General features: G+C 36.5%; 1 protein-coding gene across 3 annotated transcripts; it reads right to left on the bottom strand.

Annotated features, from left to right (window-relative positions):
- On the bottom strand, positions 1-21,107 carry LOC106768121 (dnaJ homolog subfamily C GRV2). 3 transcript variants are annotated; one of them, XM_014653074.2, is made up of 22 exons: positions 20,197-21,107; positions 18,220-18,456; positions 17,940-18,027; positions 17,630-17,838; positions 16,962-17,063; positions 16,822-16,884; positions 14,377-16,611; positions 13,694-14,056; positions 13,170-13,310; positions 11,855-12,247; positions 11,276-11,770; positions 10,521-10,744; positions 10,023-10,367; positions 8,955-9,249; positions 7,530-8,033; positions 7,105-7,450; positions 6,665-7,008; positions 6,101-6,565; positions 5,266-5,390; positions 4,126-4,249; positions 729-797; positions 1-549 (listed from the first exon to the last, which is right to left on the bottom strand). In XM_014653074.2, the coding sequence occupies exons 1-22, from the start codon at positions 20,623-20,625 to the stop codon at positions 343-345; spliced, it is 7,803 nt and encodes a 2,600-aa protein (XP_014508560.1). In that variant the 5' UTR covers positions 20,626-21,107; the 3' UTR covers positions 1-342. The 3 variants fall into 3 exon arrangements, with proteins under 3 accessions (XP_014508560.1, XP_022639390.1, XP_014508562.1); XM_022783669.1 differs by having other exon boundaries at positions 6,665-7,005; XM_014653076.2 differs by lacking the exons at positions 17,940-18,027; positions 18,220-18,456; positions 20,197-21,107 and having other exon boundaries at positions 16,962-17,073; positions 17,630-17,827.
- Between the last annotated feature and the right edge of the window lie 2,228 nt (positions 21,108-23,335).

The raw sequence follows: 23,335 nt of genomic DNA, 5'->3' as shown, positions 1-23,335 counted from the left end.
TGATTCAAACTTAGCATTCTTAACGCTCAGTAAAAGTAGTTCAGCTTTGCTCTGGCATCTTCAGCTTTACCAACCACAATAAAACTTTCACGAAATGCGCAAAATCACCTCACTATTTTGCAGCAAAAGAGAAAATACAGAATCCAATTTACAAGGATAGAAGGGAGGGAAAGGTGAAGAATCCCTCGAAACAAACGAATACTCTAGAGAAAATTGCACATGCTTCCTAGTTACTAACCCAGGAGCAAGTATATAACAAAACTGTACAGTGTACTATACAGGTGAGTTACAAGTATAGGCTTGGGTATATGCTCCGTCAAGTAAAAATGTCTTACTGTTCTACTATAGAAACTGATCCTGCTTTCCGTTGAAGTCAGCAGAGGATAACGGAGGAGTTCTGGAAGTAGTGGATTGTGGTGGCGCAGTGAGGGCATAGGTGAGTCTCGACGATGATGAATTTTCAATGAGACCAGCAATGCCAGCAGCTGCAGATTGAGCATTTGAAGGGAGGAATAAGTCATGCTTCTGGTCTTTGTAAGCACTCCAAACCTGAAAAGCAGAAGGGAAAATGATTATAGAAGATAAAAACTAATACATGGATAGTAGCATACTTGCAACATGAAGCACCAAAATGCAGAAACAATGTTTAGGCTGCCGAGAGGCAAAAGCCGAAGGCCAAAAGCTCAAACAAAAATGTTATATTGCTACTAAAAAATGTGGAGACTTACATCAGAATTATTCAATAGTTCTCGCACTTTAGTGCAATGAGCTCCTTCAGTAGCAAAGGCATGCAAGACCTGATTAATGAGATAAGTAACTCGTCAAAAACAATTGTTGAACCATCAACAGAATATTGGGACAAATTAATCAACACAATATTTTCTCTAGAAAAAACCACAACTGTAAGTACTTTCTTTAATGTTTGCCAAATTGTGCAAAAAAACTAATGAAAAAGAAATAAAAATACCCACAGAAAGAAGTACAAAATATAGACTCGAGTAAATGCATCGATTGTTAATTTGAAGTGCAAGATGTCAAATTTAAGAAACTAAATGGTGATCGTTGATCCTATAGAAACTATTATTACCAACAAAATATGAACTGGTTAAAATCCACTAAAACACCAGGTGTGGTTTTACATGGTATTAGAGATATAAATGTAAACATTGAGTTATTCATTTGGATTATAGCTAGTTATCCGTTTTTCTGCTACGATTAGTTAGTTATTCAACTGTTGTAACCTCTTCTGGAGCCTATATATGATCAGCTTGTATCTTCTTTCTCATTCAGCGCAATAATAATCCATTCTCTTTCTGTTGATCTTTTCTCTGTTTTTTCTCATACCTTAAACTCTGATTGGTATCGTGAGCTAGACATTGTTCTGCAATGGCCAAAATTCAGACTCCCTACCTTCCGCTTCCCAATATTTCTCAATTCTATAGCTGAAAAACTTGATTCCAATAATCTTCAGTGGAAACAAGTTGACCCTGTAATAAAGTCAGGTAGACTTCTCCGACTTGTTGTAAATCCAGTGATTTTCAGATTATGACCATGCTTTTGGAAAAATAAACCCAGCCTAGGAAGAATGGAAAGTGCAAGATTAAACCTTGCTTACTTGGCTTCAGTGAACGCTTACAAAGTCGATCTTGTCTCGTGTTCTTGGATCTATCCACTTGTATCAGGTGTGGGAAGAAATTCAGGACCACTTCACACAAAACGGAGTTAGGATTAACCTTATTGCATCATGCCTCTATTCCTCTACAATTTTGGGACTTTGCCTTTAATACTGCTGTCTACTTAATCAATAGATTTCCCACAGCTTCATTGCAATTCAATGTCCCTTACACTGTCTTGTATAAATAGTCACCTGATTACAATATTTTAAAGGTATTTGATTGTACTTGCTATCCCTTTTTAGACTCATAACAGTCGCAAATTAGATTTCCGATCACAATAAAGTGTTTTCTTGGACTATTCTACCTCTCAATAAGGCTATTTCCATTTGTCAAAATTCGGCCACATTTACACCTGAAAAGATGTTCTCTTTAAGTGGATCAGGTTTCCTTATTCTGGTATTCTTCCTGAATCCACTGCTCCTGTTACCTCCAGTTCTCAGAATATCAATCTTACTCATAATCTCTCCCCCTCCAACTGAACCATTATTCATTCCACTAATACAGAAAGTATGTCTCCCTTTAAGTCCTCAACTGCCTCTGACCCTACAACTCTACCTACTGAGTCAGAATCTGAGTCTCTACCCAGGCCTCCAAACTCACTCTATGCAAACACGATCTAAATTTGGTCTTCATAATCCTATAATTCATCCGTCATCGTGTTTGTCTCATACTGAACCTTTTAGTGTTAAACAGGTTATGGATAGTCCGATTTGTGTTTCAGCTATAAAACAGGAATATGATGTTTTAATAAAAACACTTGGGATCTGGTTTCTTTACCCCCAGATATAAAAGCAGTTGGCTGTAATGGATTTTTTAGGTAATAGAAAATGCTAATCGAACTGTTAACAAATATAAAGCCAGATTAGTCGTCTAGGGATTCAATCAAGTCATGGGTTTGATTTTCATGAATCTTTTTCTCCTGTTATCAAACATATTTACCCTCAAAATTATTCTTATTGTTACTTTAACGAGAATGGGATTTGTTTCATTTGGATATTATAACGCCTTTCTCAATGGCACTCTTGAAGAAACAGTGTATACGATCCAACTTCATGGATTTGAGGCCTCAGACAAATCTCTGGTCTGCAGACAAAATAAAGCATTTATGGCCTAAAACAAACACCTAACCAGTGGTTTGACAAATTCACAACTCTTTTGCAGCTTGGTTTCTGTTCAGCAAATCTCATCCTTCACTATTTACCTATCAGCATGACTCTCATTAATCACCTATTGGTATATGTTGATGATATCATTCTCACGGGCACCTCTGTATTTCTTATTCAGCAGCTCACTAGAAATTGCACTCTAGTTTTTCTCTCAAGCAGCTGGATAATCTTGACTACTTTCTACGTATTGAAATAAACTATCTTTCTAACAAGACTATTGTGATAACTCAAAAAGTAAATATATTAGAGACCTATATCATCTCCTATGGGCTCATCCTGCAAACTATTTAAAACAGGCTCAGATTTTTTTTTTTATCCTACTCTGTACAGATTAGTAGTTGGAACTTTGCAATATGCTACTCTTACAAGACATGATATCAGTTATGTTGCAACTCATCTCAAATCCTTTGGACAGCTGTTAAAAGAATCCTAAGACACCTTAAAGGCACTCTTTCTCATGGTCTTCAAGCACAGCCTTGTGTGATGGTTACTGGGCATCTGATATTGATGATAGAAAGCCTACTTCTGGATCTGCAATATTTTTGGGACCTAATCTCGTTTCTTGGTGGTCACATACGCACTGTGCCATTGCTCGATTGAGCACTAAAGTTGAATATCACAGCTTAGCTCAATCTTTAGAAGAAATTATCTGGATTCAAGCTCTCCGGAAAGAATTATATATTTCTTCCTACACTCCTGTAATGCTCCGTCACAATAAAAGTGTAGTTGCGATAATACAAAACCCTGTTTTTGACTCTAGAGCAAAGCACATTTTTCTGTTCATGATCAAGTGTTATCCACAACTTGAAGTTTATTATATTCCTAACTTGGACCAGTTGGTGGATATTCTTACCAAGCCTCTTTCTTCTAACCGTCTTGAATTTCCTAGTAGCAAACTCAATGTGCAGGATTTTGCCCATAAAAATCCTTCCCCTTGGGTTTGACGGGACTATTGACATACAAATGTAAACATTCAGATATTCAACTGGATGTTAGTTAGTTATCTGTTTTTCTGCTATTATTAGTTTGTTACTGTTGTAACCTCTTGTTGAGCCTATCTATGCTCAAGCTTGCATCTTCTTTCTCATTCAGTGCAATAATAATTCATTCTCTTCCTATAATATTTTCTCTATTTACCCTCATACCTAAAACTCTGATACTGGGAAGTAGACTGGAGCATACAGGAAGACATTTTTTCATAAAGAAAGTACTTGTAAAGAAAGAAAAATGCAAAAGAAAGCCTCAAAGTACAGAGCAAGAATAAAATTGACTCAGATTCCAACCTCAATTGCAAGCACTCTGCCAATAGATGCTTCAGATTCATTCCACTTCATCTGAGAACAAAAGCCATTCCTTCCACCAGCCCTCCAATCAAGAAGACCAAGAAGAACTTCAACAAGACCAACTCTGCATTGTTTGCAAAATTTATTTTAGCATTGAGTTTGTGAATCCACTCCATAAACATATAAGCTAGTCTTGAAGCATGCAGTTGTTTCAAGACAAACTATTGTAGCCATTCAAGGCCTTCCTAATATGTAGTAGGAAAATTCATTTTTTCTACATTTTCCCAGTTACAGACCATCCAAACATCCTTCAACAGTCTCATTACATGGAAAATTGTAAAAATTCAAAATCAGACAGACAGATTAGGCGTAGTGAGATACAACCCCAAAACACAAATTTCAAGGTCACAAGAAAGGCTAACTTCAAAATAAGACTGAATGATGATGACAGAACTGCATTGCACAATTCTTTCATCTCTGTTTCTCTCTTCTTTCCTTTATCCTCTCTCTTCTGTTTTCTTCTTTCTTCCCCTCTTTATTTCTCTTACCCTTCTAAATTCTATCATATTTCCACAAAGTGAGAGAGAGCACTCATGGATGCAAGGGTAATTGAATAAAATGCATTTATGTTCTATAGAAATGGTGTCATACCACAGGTTTAAATTCAAATATTCAAGATCGATGTTATAAAATAGAGAAAATACATGGTAGACAGATGCGGTGGTTAAAATGAAAAAAATAAAAAGATATTGAGTTATTTATGGGGGAAAGTGCCAATCAATGTCAAAAGGCAAGTTGAACATATTAGTATATATATTCTATGGCAGTAAATGTTGAGCAGTAAATGTTGAGCAGTAAATGTTGATTCAATTTTCAAACTCGTCATCACGCATCACTACCACAACTGAACTTCAATTCTACCAGAAGCAAGAGGAAGTCAAAGGACATAACCCATATTTTTATAAAAGGAAAGAACATGGCCCTATAATCGAAATTGAAGTGATGAGTTTTCTCTTTCACTAGCATCTTGTTGAAGTTGTCTCCAACTAAAGCAATGCTCTATCATAAACTCGGATCTCAATGTCATAAAATATTGAATCAGTAAAAGTAAATTAATTTTCAATTATACAAGGTACTCACTTAAGGCCTTGTGCAACAAGAGCATCCCTGGCTCGGTTACCAGCAACCACAACACGTTTTAGAGTCTCAAGAGCTAAAATACTTCCACCTTGCCATCCAATAGCTTTCATTAGCAGTGGAACAACCTGGAAGAAGAAATTTAAATTATTTATTTATTTGGTCAAAGACATTTATAAAGTAGGGACAGCGCAAATTATATTTATAAATATAGGAAACACCAGCAATAAAAGCATTCCATCATTATCAAAAAGAAACTAGAACCCTTTTTAAAGCATGAGACTGACTGAATGAATACGTAAACTTTACAAATACTTTTTCCACACTCAAGAGCTGTCATTTAATATCAACTTCAGTTGATTGGTATGTCCTCCCACAGCCAATATTTAACCCATACTCCCAACAGAAACGTTACCTAAACCATAAACCACACCCTAGGAAATAAAATAATAAATAAAGAACAGTTGTGATCAAAACCTAAATTTCTCCAAAATAGCATGATTTTCCCCACAACTAAAAGACTTCATTGCCATTGAGTTACCAGGATTAGAAGCTAATAAACTGTTGAAAAAGGTCAATAGTTGCTTCTTAGGTTAACCAGGATAACAATTCACACACTAAATGGAATTCGAAGATGGGCTTTAAAGAATCCAGATGGGTTTTTGCCATACAGGTATTACAGAGGGATGATCCTTGAGATGAATAAAGGAAATTCCATGGCAGACAAGAAAGTGTCTTGGTAATCACATTATCTTCAGCAGAACATTGCATATGAAAGCAGAAAAAAATGTAAAATTGTATATTAACATATTCATATAGAACTTGTTTTGTCAGATACCTGAGGTGTTCCAACACTCGTTGCAGCCATGGCTTCAGCACATGTGGTACTAGCTGCAAGTTGATGCAATACACGCAAACAACTAAGGCGTACACGTTCTTGAGGTGTTTGTGTGTTCTCTGCTGAGTCAATATCCGGGTCAAATGTTTGTTCTGCATGTCTCCCACTGTTTACCTCACCCGATGACATTGTTTCTCTCCTTCCCTCAAATGCAACAGCAGCAACTAATTTTGGTACATATCCAAGATACCCAACATGATCTGCTAGAGCAGGGTGCACACGTAATAAAGAAACTAGGGCGGCAGACAGGAGCAAAGGAAGCTCTGGATCAACAACCTGTGCTTCATAATGTGTGGCAGCAATGGATGACAAATACTGATCTAGTAAACCTTCCAAAAACCTTTTGGGGTTTCTAAGAGGGAATTTGGGATCTTTCAAAAACAGCCGAACATAGATGCCACCAACCTGCATCCACACAATTTTAGTTCATTTAAGAGAATATAAATTATTCATCATACCATGTCATATAAACGACAAATTTAAATATCACATATTATGCAATACCTGTGGCTCATCTCTCATTTCCTGCTGTCCAGATGCCTGCTCAGGAACATCCCAATCAACAACACGCCCTTTCATCTGCTCACGGTATAGCTCTGATGACATAGTGGAAATTTGTGCAGATAAGGAAGCTGCCATTGCTGGCGTCCATACAAGTTCTGGTGTCTCCGTAGTCTGCTCAAGGGCAACTACAACGGCTTCACCAGGTCCATCCTTAATTACTGATACAAGACCATCAGGGAGAAACCTTGCAAGTGTTATAGCAACTCTTGGTCCATGCATTGGTTGGCCAACAAGCTTTCCCAACAAGGAAGCTGCCATAGCTCTTTGCTGGAGTGGAATTTCTTCTGCATGGAATTGTGAATATTGTCAACACAAATTTCAGCAAACAAAATCTAGAGGTGAGAACACAAAAAAAAAGACCAAGGTGTAATGTCTCCTACCCTTCAAAGGCAAAAGCAATTCAAGAATGTAGACAACACCGCCATGCTTGGCAGCAGCCCAGGCGAGTTCAGGTGTGCTTGCCAATGCATAGAGAACATGGAGGGACCCTTCCCGACAACTTGGGGCTGAGTGAAGCATTTGTAACAAAAGCAGAAGACTAGACCCATCCGCAACCATGGCTTGCAAACAAGGAGCATGTGCAGTTAAGAGTGACAACACTGCTAGGCAAAGTCGAGGGATATTATAGACTGATGCTTCAGGCACAGAAAAGCATTCAAAAAGTGGTAGTAACTTGTCTTTGTTAGAAAATATGGATGCCAAATTGGGATTATTAGTCAGAAGGTTCTGCAGATAATAAACAAAAATAGTCAGATATGCCAAATAAAACGCATTTCACTACAAAATAAAGCAGTAAGGAATTAACCTGAAGGGAGGTCAATGCAGAATGCAGATTTTTAATCAACTCAAGCTCTTCCTTTCCCACAGACTGTTCTTCAGACATTGTGCCAGAATTATCTAGAACATGCTGCTCATTAGCAGATTCATCAACAGCCTCACTCGTATCCTCAGAAGACTTGGAGGTATCTTCAACATTACGATTGGCATCTTCAACATTATGATTGGCATCTTGAACATTGTCATTGGCATCTTCAACCTTATTAGTGGCAACTTCACATTGATTGTGCACAAGATAAGATATATAATCAATCAGAGCAAGGCAAAAAGTATCTGGTTCACTAATTTCAAAGTCCGGCTGATCATTGTAGACTCTCAAGTAAACATTTCCAATGAATAATTCTTTGGACAACGCTACATAGACAAAATTGTGTGAATCCTTAATATCATACGAGCCATCAGGACCTTGAGCTAAACGTTGCTGATCCACAAATTTCAGCAACTCTGCTCGCGTTGAAGAGTTCCAGATAATCTGCAGAGAATCCAAAGATAGTATCACCAAGCAAGTACAATCAAGAGACAGCTTAATTTCATTTTCATAAATTTAAACCAACAAAATGGACAATAATTTGTGACAAATTCATGGATTATCTCACTGAACATCAGCAAGATCAAAAATGAGTTGAAGGCTCTAAAAATTTGCTGAATCAGTTTTAGTACAAAACTTTATTTATAATGTCCAGGGCTTTGCCAGAAGGTCCATGTCCTTTTCCCTGTGCCATAGATATCTTCAGCCATTTCTTTCACTCCAAAAAAAACAAAACCTCTCATTTAATCTGAAGATCTATGTACAAGAATGTCTAGGTTGCATGTGGTGGCTGCACCTGTGGTTGATCACAGCGGCTATGATTGCTGAACCAGAAAGTTGTGTTGGGTTGCAGCTAGTAGTTTAGGATTTTTTACTTTTGGGTTGAGTTGTATGATCCAACCCTTTGGAAAAGAACTATTGGGCTTGGATTGGATCAGTACCCATAACAGTTTTCGAAATAAGGGAACTAGGGTTGCATGGAACTCAAGTTGGGTTGAGCTGACCCATGACTGTATCTTCTTCCACAGGTTGAGCCCGTTGTGTGATTTCCACGACACCGTTCATGATGCATTGACACAAAATCCAATTCACCACAGCATGGCTGTGGTGGCCAGTAACAAATTTGCCACCACTTTCTGCCATTGTGCCTTCATGGCCTTTTTGAATAACACTCAATAATAATCTTACTAATGACTCCATATATAACTTCTTGCCAAACAGATTATTCACTCAGACTACGTTCCAATAATCTGTGCAATGGAATCAGACATTGATTGAGACCTTTACAGAGCAAAACAAGAAATCAAGTCCCATCATGAAAACATTTCTTCCTTGCACAATTAAGAATGATAAGAAAAAAAATACCTCTGGTGATTCCAGGTTTGCATTTAATTTGGACAGTAAATCTTTGGGCATTTGATCTTTTAACATGCTAGAGAGCTTGGGAGTTAGCAAAACTCTAAGGGCATCAGCCGCTGCCTGATTATACGGTGTTGCACTCTCATCACTACACAGACCACTGAGTCTTGACAAGGCTAGAGATGCTCTTATGGCATGCATGTTTTTGGCAATTTGAACACTAACACCAACACCGTGTGATTCTGTTGCATCAGAGTCTTCTGCAGTTGAGTCATACTGAAGCAGCAGTGGCAAAAGGTACCTATCATGGACCATATTAAACAGATGAGTCCAAAACATATTTTCAAGTATAAATAAGTGCGATAAAATTATAGTTTTTTTTAAGTGCCATAAATAATTATTGTCAATATATAAAATTTGAGCTCATTAGCAAAAAAACTTTTAGATATATTGCGTTTTATGTTAATTAGCAAACAAACTTTTAGATATATTGCGTTTTATGTCACGCCTTATTTGCTGATGCAGGTTTCATGCATTCAGGAGAAGAGTGTTGTTCCCATGCATTATCTGGTAAACCTGTTACTGGCAACAATTCTGAGTAAGACCAATAACTATGGTTTGGCTAATCATTTAGAGGGAGTATTCCTCTTAATCCTTACTTTCTTTCCCTTGTCAGTAGTTCCCACCTCATTTGCTTAGTGCAGCATCAAAGTTCAATCTTGTTTGTTCTATTACACGGGAACAACATGAAATAAAAGGTTTAGGTGGTGTCTCTAGAGATGTCAGAGTTAAAAAATAAGAAAATCTGAGAAACAAACGGGCTACAGTTTGAGAAAATTAAGAAATTGCTAGTTTCCATAAGGATCTATAAACTGAGAAACTAGTAAGAAAATTACTGTTTGAGAAATTTCAGAGAGCCAGAGTTGGAAAACACGTACAACAGCCAACACATGAAACAAACACTACTTAAATATGCACGTATTGAAGCTACTTATCCTATTACTCTCTAGACACATCCTCCCCGAAACTTGAAATTGATATAAAATAATATACTCAATAATTGAAGAGGCATACCATAAGACACCAGCCTTCAATAAAGCATCTTGCAATTCAGAGGAAATTGAAACATTGGCAATAGTCTGTATGGCAGCATCAACTGCAGCAGGTACAAGTTCAAATTCGGTGCAGTGCACAATGTCCTCAACTAATCCAGAAAATTCGAGTATCTCAGCTCTAGCAGCCTCAAATTGACTAAGAACAGAAAATGTTCGCATGATGTTTGTAACAATGATTGCAGATGGTTCGTTTCCAGGAGTAGTTGGCTGAACGACACCCATGCAACGGGAAAGAAGAGTTGCAAGAAGATGTACCCCTCCATCTCTTACCAGCTCTTCACCATTCAATTTAGAAGATGCACATCTAACCATATGAAAATTCAACGAAAGAGCAAAGGTTACCAGAGTTTGTTTAGATCTAATAGCATTATGGTTCTTACAAAGTGGTATAGGCCTAACTCAAACCCCACTTCGTAAGAATGATGAACCCTAAGAAAAAAGAACATGGAACTCTTACGTCAGCCAGACCAGCTCTGATGCAGCCACAAGGAGAGGTGCTCTATCTGAAGAAAGAAAATTGTTATCATCCTTGTCCACAGTAACAGCACTCAGCAACATGGGATAGCCAGCATATTTGAATGGCTCCAAAACGTCTCCATGTCTTCTGTATAAAATACATTGCCCCTTCAATAAAAGTAGCAATCTCCACGGCTGCGGACCTTGCAACCCTTGCATGGTAGCCTATGTTCACAAAATGTATAATTTAACAAATTATAGAAGGCATAAATATAGACCAATTCATTGTGTAATGGAGGGTATTATCATGCACCAAGAAATCAGACTGAAAATGAATGAGCATTATGAATTTGATGGACCATTGTTCTGCTCTATTTACAGTAACCTTGAATGAGTGCATTTTGTAGTAGTGGCTCATTAAAACATTAAAATATATAAGCTAAATAAATATGCACAGGTACATTTTTTCCCCATCGGGATTTTAAGTCAATGACATATACCCAAGATAAATCACAGTTGCATTGCCACCTCTAGATAAAAGGCAATATACAGATTTCATACTTTATTGAACGAGATACTTGATTTCAAAATTTATTGCTTAAGACAGCACATGTCTCCATAATGTGTATGCTGCGATACTTACAGAAGTATGAAAACCTTTACATAGAAAACTAGAAAGAACCATGCTGCTTTAGTGACACTTGTTGAAACAAGATTCCAAAGAAGCCTGACTATGGCATGGAAACATGTACCTACCTGGAGACGTTCATAGGCCTTCTGTATGGCAAGAAACTTGTCCCTCCCTTCTGGATTTTTGTCAGGATGATACTTCATAGCAAGTTTCCGATATTGTCGCTTTAATTTTTCTTCATCAATGTTCTCAATCTGCTTCGATAAACTAGATGCTTCATCTGCAATATCCACAGAATTTATTTTATTTACATCGTCACTAGATATATCCTCAAAGGATATTTCAAGGATCTTGCAAGCTTCTTCTTCAGATAGATCCATAGGCTTTCTAGTCAACTCTTCACGCCACATTACAAGTAATGATTGAAGAAACTCTACATGTTCAACAATTGGCCAATTTGGAAAACGAATGTCATCGCATAGATTCCTGAGGTAATAACGGTGACACCACATTTCATCTCTCAGCTCTGGGTATGTCACTGGAGGCATGGGGGCATAGTCATACAAAACATGGCAATGCTGTGACAATTTCTGCGGAAAATCGCCTAGATGCTGCAAAACCTGATGAAGAGCAAAGGAGAATCAAATCAATCACACTATGGAAATAAAAAATCACCAAAGTGGCTACTACAAAGTTTAGATTACCTGACGAATTAGATTTTCTGCCCTCATTTTGTGAGTCCATATTATCTCTGGGGTGTCAGAATCTGAAACCATTGCAGCAGCAAATGCTGCTGGACCACTACGCTCCAGTACATACAACAAAGATTCAGGGAGAAGCCCACCAAGAACACTACGTTTTGCCAAAGGCAATGAACTTGAAACGGCAGCCTCTTCCCCACCATGAAATGCTTGATGAACATGGGTGACAGAAAAGAGTTGCCCAATTGAAAGTAGATTAGAACCAGGATATGCCAGTGCAAAGTAAAATGCACCAGTACTGTACAGACGGATCATAGCTTTGGGATTCCGGGTAACAATGGCCTTAAGTAATGCAGCAGCTGCCTCAACAATACTTGGTTCCCCAGAAAGAATGGCCTATACCCACCAAACCCCCACCCCACCAAAAATGACAAAAATGAAATCATAATAGAATAATACTTGAATTTTTTTAGAAGTGGGAAGTGTAGAAAAACAAGGGAAGAAAAAGGCAGGCTAGCTTAGCCCCAGCATGCTGAAAATGAGCAGGGTCAAGTCACCAATTGAAAAAGGGCTGGATACCCTGAACTGCCCTGCCTAGGTACTGCCAAAACAAGGGAAAAACTAAAGAAAGACAAAAATAATAACTTTTAATTATTTATTTTATAAAATTAATTGAAAATAACTAATTTAGTTAAAATATGCAAGATATATTTATAATTTAGTTTAAATAGCTTGAATATTAATTTTTAGCAATAGAAAATTAAATTTATAACATAAACGAAAAATAATAAAAAATGTATATTTTGAATTCTTAAAAGCAATAAAAAATTAATGAAAAATACGGTAAGAACTTTCAACTTGAATTTTGATATAATTTTTATTTGTTTAGAAAAGGTTGACAAGCTAAGCAGTTATCATATCACCTACATATCTAACTACTTGAATTAAAAAAGATAAATGTAAGACTTAAGACAATCAAGAACAAAAGAATCTGCCAAAATTTTGAAAAAGAAATACTACTTAGGATCTGTTTGAACTTTTAGAAGAAAGATTTATGGGAGAAGGGTGATATTGACTTCTGCACAAATTAAATTTAGATTACGCATAAGCTAATTTGTAGAAGCTCCCTAGTATAGTTTCTCTAAATTAATTTCAACTGGTGGAGAAAGCAATTTCACCTTTTTATTCATATTTTTCTCTCCTAAAAATCTTTCTGGAGAAGTTCGACCAAACAGACCCTTTAATATGATGCACGTCCCAACAAATATCAATACTCTCCAACATCGCTGGTTAACAAAGGTACAGTTCCTGAAATTACCTGTGCAATATGTGGAAGGCAGCGCGGACTTGACAAGATTCGTTTTACTCTGGGAGTTGGAGTAACAATCTCTCCAGCATCATCTAAATCTGAATGTGCAGACACCATGCTATGCAATATACACAAAGCTGTCTCCCCAACCTGAATATAATATTCATATTCTATCCATTAGAAGGATACAAGCAAAATAAAATTAAGGATGTCAAAAACTGTTTTTGATAATTAACCATTTAGATAACTATCTTCTTTGACACTAGATTGATTTCCAAATGAGTCTAAGCTTACAGTTATTAACAATTCAACATAACAGAACCTTAAAATTAGTGGTCAATCTCAACAGTTCCCCAAAAAATTCAAGCAATTCAAATAAAACAAATAAGCACATGTCTACACTAAAAAAATAAGGCTGAGAAAAAAATTAGAGACCTCGGCAAAAAAAATGGGAAGTAAAAAAGTCTACCTACAGAAAACATTAAAACAGCAATTATTACAGATATTGTCTTCCAGCTTAGGAGAGATTCTACCTGAGGCGGGGTAAGGACAGGAACTCTAAGTGCAAGTGCCCAACGAAGTTCACGGATATCACGCAGCTTCTTCCAATCTAGCATCCCAGAAGCCCAAAACCTTGTCGTCCAATCAATAGCCTTCTTGGACCACAACCTTCTAATAGCATCCTTTTCCATAGGTCCAACTTGAGCACCATCTTTGTCAATATACATCCATTCCTTAAGGGGTTCCATAAAAGCACTAGCAGCAATTAAATTTGATTGCAAGGGAATAGATGTCCTCTCTGAAGTTTCATGGACCACAGTGAGCAGATCAACAGCTAATACGCAGCCTCCAACTAGGACACAAGCCTCCACATTTGATAAAACCTTCACCAATGCCTGAAATTCAATTAATCATAGTTAATTTAAATTTTCAATCCATATTAATTGAGAAACTGCAATACACGCAAGTGTTTCCATTTAGAATGATAATTAGGCTAATGGCCACTGCTCCTGTTACAAATTGCAACTACCACAATGAAGATCAAAATTCAAAATTTATTTTCCTTCAGATCAACTCGCAAAAATTTGGGTACTCTTGAAGCAAAAATATTAGGATAAACATCAATGCAACTATGACACAATAGAAAAGCAAATTAACCCTTCCTCCCACTCACGGAGAAGACAGAGCTAGAAAAAAGTAATTTAAATTTACAAACCTTCAGAAGTAAAAGAAGTCGGTGCCTCAAAGCTCTGTCATCTGTCCTGTCCAATAGAACAGTAATGTGAGCTGTGCCTTCAAAAGGGCCTATGGTCATGTAATGCTGCTCATATACAATTGTCATCGCCCTTGCACAAAGCTCTCTCACCGATGATCCACCACCTCCACCAAAACCATCTAATCTACCCATGTCACACCAATCATCAGATGCACCTAATTCATCAGGGACAGCTCCATCTACAGTAAGTCCGGTGTCTGCATCACACAAGAAACGATGGTAAAGTGCCCTGAAGAAAGCAACAGGATCACGCAATGGGAAGTCTTGTGCCCTGCCAGCACTGCCACTCTCAAGCAGTAATCGCAGATAATATTGACCCACACAAACTTCTTTTGACAAGCTAGGGTAACGAACAGAAAATTCAGGATAGTTCCAAGATATTTGTGGCACGCTCTCAACACCTGATACCATTTCCAAGGCAGCGCCCCCGGGACCAATATCTTCTGTACGCTCTTTCTCAACATCTAGTTTATGAACTTCAGCTTTCAGAGATTCTCTCAACTCTTGCCTGGTTCGCTCATTCCAAATCAAGTCTGCACGATTGTGATCAAGATCAAAAGCTCTCCAAAATTCAGGCCAATTACATAGAAGCCGACCAGATCCTACAGGGGTGTTCTCTACAACAACTTGAGCAGGAGCAGGAATGCCTTCATTCTGCAAACCAACTGAATTGCTGTCAGGATCAACTGAATTTTGAAATTCAGATTCAGGTGCTTCATTTGAGCTTGCTGACACCGCATTAGCTGAAGCCATAAAAGTTGAATGACCATTTTGCACATCTACTGTAGAAGATCCATTGTTCAAATGTTCACTGGTGTGAACTACTTTAGATTGGATGTTTGAAGTATTTCCAGAACTAGGGTCCATACCAGTTTTATGAAAGTTGTCTAACCCTCTGACAACAGTACCCACTGTTTGCCTAGCTGAATCAGAAACATCAAAGTTATTAGCTGAAGGGAAAGGTTGTTCTTGAGAAATAAGTCCTCTCCCGATGCGACCTTTCCTGTGCTGAAGTAACCGTCTTTTTCTTTTCCCAATTGATGACGCTTCTTGATTTGTTCCTTCAGCTAGAGTTTCATCAGCACGTGTGTGCAAGTAAGCAACAAGACCAGGAGGCAGAATTCGGGACAATAGCTCTAAAGCTGGTTGATAGGAATCTGCCCAAAGGGCAACAAGCTGTCGACTAACTTCACGCCGCTCACCAATTGGATGGAAAAAAGCATGCAGTAAATGCCTCAACAAAGCACCATCACGCAGAGAAGCATCTCGCATGGACTCTGCAGCTATGGCATCTTCTTCTGCAATTGATCGCATTATCATTGCTACTGTTTCTCTAACACTTTCAGCGGGGTGACCAAACAGTGCAAACAATCGACGCTTCAACCCTGCAACTTGGCGTAACAATTCAACAAAAACAGTGTACTGGGTGGTCTCACCATGTGGATCACAAATCATAGCCTCAAGCACTTCAACAACAGTCATTGACAGTAAAGGTGATACTGATGTTGGCTTTAATCTGTTAACAAGAATGATGATATAATTCTGATTAGCAAACAAAACTGACTTTGTATGCATAATTGTGGCATGCCACTCCCCTTTAGAATCTGTTACATTTGCATCACCAGGCCCACCACCAATGAGAACAGCTACAAGCCCTGCAGCCTCAGAAGCAACGCCTTCTGAACCATTTCGGAGCAAACCCATTATCCTTCCAACTGCTGCCGGAAAAGACATCACATGTGATGCTGCACTTCTTGAGGCAAGTAGTCTACGTAAACATCCAATAAAACCCATCACAGTTGCTGCAGCTTTTGGTGAAGGGGGAGGCAGCGGAGGAGATTCTGGAGGAAGATTTGGGGCAGCAGGAAGCATAGTGATCAAGGCCATCAAAGTAACCTCTGGTACTTCAATGTTTGGAGGTACACCACTATACGGTATAGTGGCATTGAACTCCCTTATTCTACGCCATAGTTTAGCCCTAGATCCAGGAATAGACCCACCTTCAGCAACAGCATCTTTGGCTGCAGCTGCTAAATGCTTCAAATGCATTGATGCACTTTCTGCATCAGTAACAGGCTTTTGTTGACCATATAGCAAAAAAACTCTCCCGCAAGGAGGATCAATCCGATGACCAGGCATTGTCAGTCTTGGCAATACAGGTATGGCACATTGACCCTGTAAAATAAATATCAGGTGAAATCAAACATGCACTAGGACGCTCCATTTCACAACATTTCATTTTTATAATAAGATTAACTCAAAATCAAGAACAGGTCAACATTGATATTATGATATATAACACAAGTATTATAGGTCATCAATCATCATATATCAAACATGCAATTATATAACAATTGCCAACCCAGATGAAATACATCTACCTACTTCAGTTTGCAAAGCATCACGAAATGCTGCAAGTAAGCTATCACGAGACGTGCTTGCATAAACCTACAATTTACAAAATATGCATGAGAAAAATAATAGCATAGTAAATCACAAACTAGAATAGCACAACAAAAGCTTACATGGATGGGGCATCCATCACTAAATTCAATTGCAAACATCTGCGGCTCTTCAGCAAACCGAACAAGAGCACTTACTGAAGATAATGGACGAACAGTAACAGCCTGCACACATCTAGTAAAAATTCTCAACATTTGACATAACCCAACACAGAACTATAGATAAAGGGACAAATACACATTATATTGAAGATGCATGCATCGTTCAAGCTTAATATTTCCTTTTTAATGTCTGTTTTACCTCCAACAGTGATGCTACTTGCTTGTTTGTTGTTGCTGTAACAAGTTGAGAATGCATTTACTAAAGCTTTCTCTTTGTACAATATGTTTTTCTAACTAAAACGATTGTTTCAAACACACACACAACACTACTGGATAATTTTCCAGAAAAAATAAATAAATTCAAACACTTTTCTCCGAATAAAATAGTTATAGTATAAAAGAACTTTATTTCAAAGTTTATCCAAATGTAAACTGAATACGTAGGTTTATAGAAAACAGAAGACATAAACACAGCAAAACCTTCCACTGTAACCATGTCCTCCAAGATTTGTTTGGAACAATATCTCAAAGAAATTCAATAAGCATCTGTCAATGCCTGTGATATAATAATGGATATGCATCTACAAATGCTACATCCTATTCAAAAGTTGACTTATTACGTCACTTACTTCATAATTCTCAGGGCGCCTTTCAACAAGTGAAACTTTTGTAAGAATGAGCTGACGAGATACAGAATCACCATGCTCACCTAGTCCTCCTTTAGGACCAACTCCTAAGCTCAACCCCGGAACATTTAGAGTTCCATGGGCAGCAGAACGCAACCTTGTTACAGACCAACCCCCCAATGGGGTATCTTCTGCTCCAACTGCCTCCTTTTCTGCATTACATTTATTTGTTCAAGATTAATAAAGAAATTCACAGCAGATAAACAACAAACTTGAAAGTAAAAGTAACATATACAAGGTTGTGACCAGTTACCCCTTTGTTTTATATATTCAGAAATAGAGAGACTTTGAGAACTCTCCACAGACAAGGATACCCCAACTGTGGATTTGGCAGCTTTTGTCTGAAATAAAATTTATGCACTGTTATTACAGTTGATATTAAAACAGGAAGTACAATAATCCTTTGTTATCCAGAAAGCTTAACCAAAGCAATTTTACAAATGCTGCTTTAATTAAGTTCCACAAGGCATGCTAATTTAGAGTACCAATATCAAGCAGAATAAATACTTAAGCTTAGACAAAGCCACCCATACCAAATTTGAAATAATTGCTGATGTTGTGCATCCAGAAGCAGCTTGAAAAGCTTTAGACTTTCTTCCATATAAGGGGCATAGAACAAATCCACTACCATGATCAATGTTTTTCGTCCCAAAAGAAGAAGAGAGAAGAATAATTGCAGGGGAATCCATGTCTCTAAAATCCAAGCACCAGCGAAGATCGCCCGAATTTGTATCAATAAGCTCAACACCAACATAGGTTACTTTCAATTTCTGTGAAAGCCACCAGTCATACAAGATAATTAGTTTAGCTACTCACCACCCTCTATTTTTGTGTAAGTTAATCACACAATAAGGCAACTGTTTTATTACACAAAGATTTAAATAATAATAATAATAATAATAATAATAGTAATAATAATCTACACCATATAAAATATATTAAGGTAGTGTTTCAATTAAGGATTTCGTTGTTATGATGAATTTGGCATTCATGGAAATTTAATTGCAAATCCTATTGCGCAAAATTAAATAATTAATTATACTATTTTTTTTTTCATATGTAACAAATAACTACAAAATCAAATATCTTGGCATTTGAGTTTAAGGTCTAATTGGACCCCAGGAAACCAACTTATGAAGTGCCCAAGCTTTATAAGCACCACTTTGATATCTCTAGTTGAGATAGAATCTCGATTGCCCAAGAGCCGCATCATGGTGACAGCACTCTACAGCACTTACCTTGGCTTTTGTGGTTAGACCTCTGTAGGTAACACCGTTCATCCTTGGGGTGACCACAATTAATGTGACTTTTGAACTAGATATTAAGTACTTGATATTATAATTTCAACATAATAAATGACAATAAAATACAGTTTAAGAAGGGAAAAAGAGGAAATGTTGGTAAGTTTTACAATTAACACAACAGTTGTAAACCTGTATTTTATATTGCTATTGGATAGGGAAAGAAGGTGTGGGAGAGAAAGAAAGAGAGGTGAAAAATAGAAAGAGAGACAGAAGAGACAGCTTTACGAGTGAGAATCTGAGGTAAAACCATAGAAGAGAAAAAGAAATTTCTTAAATCCTGTTGTTTTTGGTATTATTTGAAATCCCATCATTTATTTCACTTGAAAAAAATCCCTTATGTAAAACTATCAACATTCCAAAATTTGTGGGTTTTGATATCCAATAAAGACAATTTTTAGGTGTTAAAAAATTTACTTGATCCCTACAGTTATCGTCACTTTTAAGTTTTAGTCCCTGTGCAAGAAAACTACAAGTTTTAATCTCTTCAATGGTTTTGTGTGGTGGTTTATCACTGCGAGATAGTTCTTTAGTGGATTTAGATCACCAGGAAGTTTTCTCCATACAAGCAATAAGGACCAAACCTCAACTTTTATGTACATGCAGGGACTAAAACTTACAATTTTCTTGTATATGGATTAAAACTTAAAAGTGGGACTATTACAAGGACCAAATAATAGTTTAACCTTTTTTATGGGGATCCATCTCTTCTAAAGCGAGGTAAAATAAGGAATCTCAAACGTCCGTGAAATATCAATCTATAACTATATTACATACACGTACATAAAAAATCGTAAATGTATACGAATACATTACTATATCCTTCCACGCTTTCAGAAGAGTCGAATACATTTTTATGAGTGGTATTTTAAAATCAACTATAAGTTAAATCCTTCTTCCAAAACTCCCTATCGAAACAAACTTCATACTCGTATTTTTTCCTGATCAGAATGAGACAAAAGAAAGACACAAATGCGCATACTCACAATCCATAACACACAACAAATTATGAACAACACACAACAACTAAAAAAAAAGTGCCACACACACTTAGCCATCGCAATGCAAGCATGAATCCCACAATCAAAATGCATACATGTCCACTCCGCCGTCTTTACTTACATGTCAGATGAAGTTCACAGAAAAGCAATCATCAAAACCATAAAATCAATCACACTAAAAAACCAATGGTGGAGCGGCCTGACTTACCAAAGGAACCCACTGAGACGCACGTCGCCGAAGATGAAGCACCGGGAACTCAGCCACTGGCGCCAACCGATTCCAGCGTATCCGATGCAACTCCGTCAAAATACTCGCCCTGTACCGCGACGAGAACTTCATGGATTTGAATTTTCCGCGTCCATCGGTCCTCACGCTAAGGTTGAACTCATTCGAATTCTCGTCGCGGCCAAGAATAGGTGTGGCGCCCTCGAAATCCGTCGCTACATCGTAGGAGTTGGTAACAGAGAGCGTGGAAGGATCGAGAGTTAGAACAGAAACACTGGAAATGCAGAGTATCCGCTTGTAGCGGCCGCGCCAGGAGTGCTTGATAACCATGTAGCGCGCCAAGTACTCAGGTTCTTCGAGCGGCGGAGGAGCGGAACTAACAGCGGCTGAGGCGGCTGCAGCGTTTTCCATGACTGGCGGCGGTCGGAGCTGGACAGGGCGATTGAGATCGGATGCGTAACGGCTCACAGATTCGACCTGGGGAAGATGAGCAAGGGTGTGGACACGCGGCGCATTGTGGAAGCGGAGGAAGAACCAGAGTCCCTGCTGCGACGATGAAGGTGCCTCCGCCGCCGCCGGGCTTCCGAGAGGCCGAGAGTGATTCGCCCCCAGCTCTGAGACTTAAGAGAGGTGTTGATTACATTCAATTTTGGTTCGATCGAATGGAACCCTAACTACGGCGATTTATTCATCCAATGTGATATTTTGATTGCAGTTTCGATGAAGAAGGGAAGGGTTAGATATGCGGAAATCAGAAACTGGAAAATGGAATCGTCGCAACCCAAAAGATCGATGAAGAGTGGCAGAAATGACGAGAGAAAAATGGGTAGGAAGAAGTGGGAAGAAGAATAGGCCAGGACACAACGCACCGTCTTACACTCATCAAGATGACGTGTCTATTTCTTACTCGCCACACTCCTCCACCTCCTTCTAATTTATTACTACACTCAATAATAATTAAAATCCTTTTGCTTTTGTAAGTAAATAATAAATACAACAATTTTTTTCTCTTAATTTTCCCCCTCCATCACAACAAAATCTAATTTTGTACCAGATCCATTAAATATATTAATTTTAAAATATTTGATTGCGAAATTTCTGATCATGTTTCACAATCATGGAAAATCATATTTGAGTTAACGAATAAATATTAAACTGTGATATTTTAAAAAATTTGTTTTTGTTTTATTATGATGAAAACAAAATATTGAACAAGTTAGATAAATTTAATTCGTTAATTCAACTTTCTTAAACTTTTTTCTTTCTTTCATCATTGACAAAACACCCATCTAGATATGTTTCTCTCTAGTCTTGGCATGGAGTTCTTTGATGAAAATTGCTTTCTCAACTATAGCATAAAGAATGAGAAGGAATTAATTTTGTTGATTCTAAAATTAGGATGCATTAATAATTGATTTATGTATTTTTGATAGTTTTTTTCTCTTATATTTGGTACTCGTGTTCATTAAGCACGTGTTTTAATATTTATCTATATTATTGGTACTTTTAAAATAGTTTACAGATATTAAAAAAAAACACCTTAAGTATAAATTTTAAGTATTTCAACAACTTTAAAAATAAACCAAGGCTAGAAAACTAATAATTAAGATATTCCGCCCAATTAAATTAGCATATAGGACTTATAAATTTAAATATTGTATAGTTTTATTTTTAAATAAAACATTAATAAGTGTTTAAATAATCATTGTATAGAGCTAGGTGTTTGAATAATATTTCGTTATGAAAAATAGATAAAGAAGGTCATTTAAAATATTTAATATAATGAGTAATAAAGAATGTAAGTAATAAATATATCTTCGTTTTGGTTTATTAAAAATAAGATTCTATATGTTGTGATTTTCATCAACGAGTACGTTTACAAACGAGTATGTGTATATTTATTTAAATCGGCACTTTTTATATTATACATTTTATGTATCTATTAGCACACATTTATCTTGAAATAATAAGTCTCAACTTCAATTAAATCAATGATATATTATATCATATTTTATAATTTTAAATTATTAAAAATGGTATTATTAAAGTTAATTATTATATCTTATTTGAGACATTATTTGGTTTGAAATTCATTATACCTAACACTTTACTCCCTCAAGTCTATTTATTTGAAATATTGTTGCTCGCAAAGTTTTTTTCTTAATATACATCTCGGTAAATTATATGAATATCAAAATTATCTTTAATTTTATTTCCTAAACCATGTGAAATTTTGGAACATGACATGACAAGTTACACAATCAAAACTCAAGGGACATATTATACTAATATTTTGATATTAAGTCCTTTAAAACAACATCTTTACAATTAATTATTACATATAAGGTATTTTAATAAGATTCGAGACACAGTTTATAATAATATTCTAAATTAATTTATAAACTAAGAAAAACTAATTATTTTAGAAGTAATAGTTATTTTTTATTTAATGTAATAAATGGTTATAAAAATACTTGACTGATTTATTTGTTAAATTAAAGAAAATGTCTTTTCATATTACTTCTTCAAATAAAAATGAGAAATATAATTTATGATTTGATACGTTTATTACCCTTACTAGTTGATTTATTTAATTCAATGTATATTTCAAACTAACCTTACTTTTAGATTTATTTCATAATATAATGTTATTTTCAACGTCTTCCATTAAAATAACTTATAAGCACAATTCAATTAATAAATCTTATAATATCAAACTACAAAATATAACAATAAATGAAAACCAAACACAATTTAAATAAAACAAACAATTTAAGCATAAAATTAACATAAAATAGATCTGAAGAAGAGAGAATACACAAATGACATGACATTAAATGACAATTTAAACACAACAAAATATCAATTAAGCAAGATACGATAGCAAGGTAGATAGAAAGGTATGAAACAGATGAAGAAAACAAAAAACAAAAAATAGTAATGAATCCTTTTCAGTATAAAAAATATAAATAAATAAATAGAGGTTATCCCATTCGCGTGCATATTTGGGAATAAGGGTAAAATATCTTGATGCTAAACTAGTAGCAAAGAGTAATATAATAATATTTAGAGGGGAAAAAAGGATAAAGGGAGAGAAGTTTCAAAAAAGGAAGAAAATTCT

The sequence above is a fragment of the Vigna radiata genome, chromosome 7 (genome assembly GCF_000741045.1).
Source record: "Vigna radiata var. radiata cultivar VC1973A chromosome 7, Vradiata_ver6, whole genome shotgun sequence".
Classification (NCBI taxonomy): domain Eukaryota; kingdom Viridiplantae; phylum Streptophyta; class Magnoliopsida; order Fabales; family Fabaceae; genus Vigna; species Vigna radiata.
This window is presented reverse-complemented; position numbering and strand designations above follow the sequence as displayed.

Excerpts from the sequence above, each read along its gene's own strand:
- LOC106768121 (XM_014653074.2), bottom strand. The coding sequence starts at position 20,625 with ATGGAAAACGCTGCAGCCGCCTCAGCCGCTGTTAGTTCCGCTCCTCCG. Across the intron at positions 10,368-10,520 it reads TCAGAGCTGGTCTGGCTGAC|ATGTGCATCTTCTAAATTGA; the intron begins GTAAGAGTTCCA and ends TCATATGGTTAG. Across the intron at positions 6,566-6,664 it reads AAATGAGAGATGAGCCACAG|GTTGGTGGCATCTATGTTCG; the intron begins GTATTGCATAAT and ends GTGTGGATGCAG.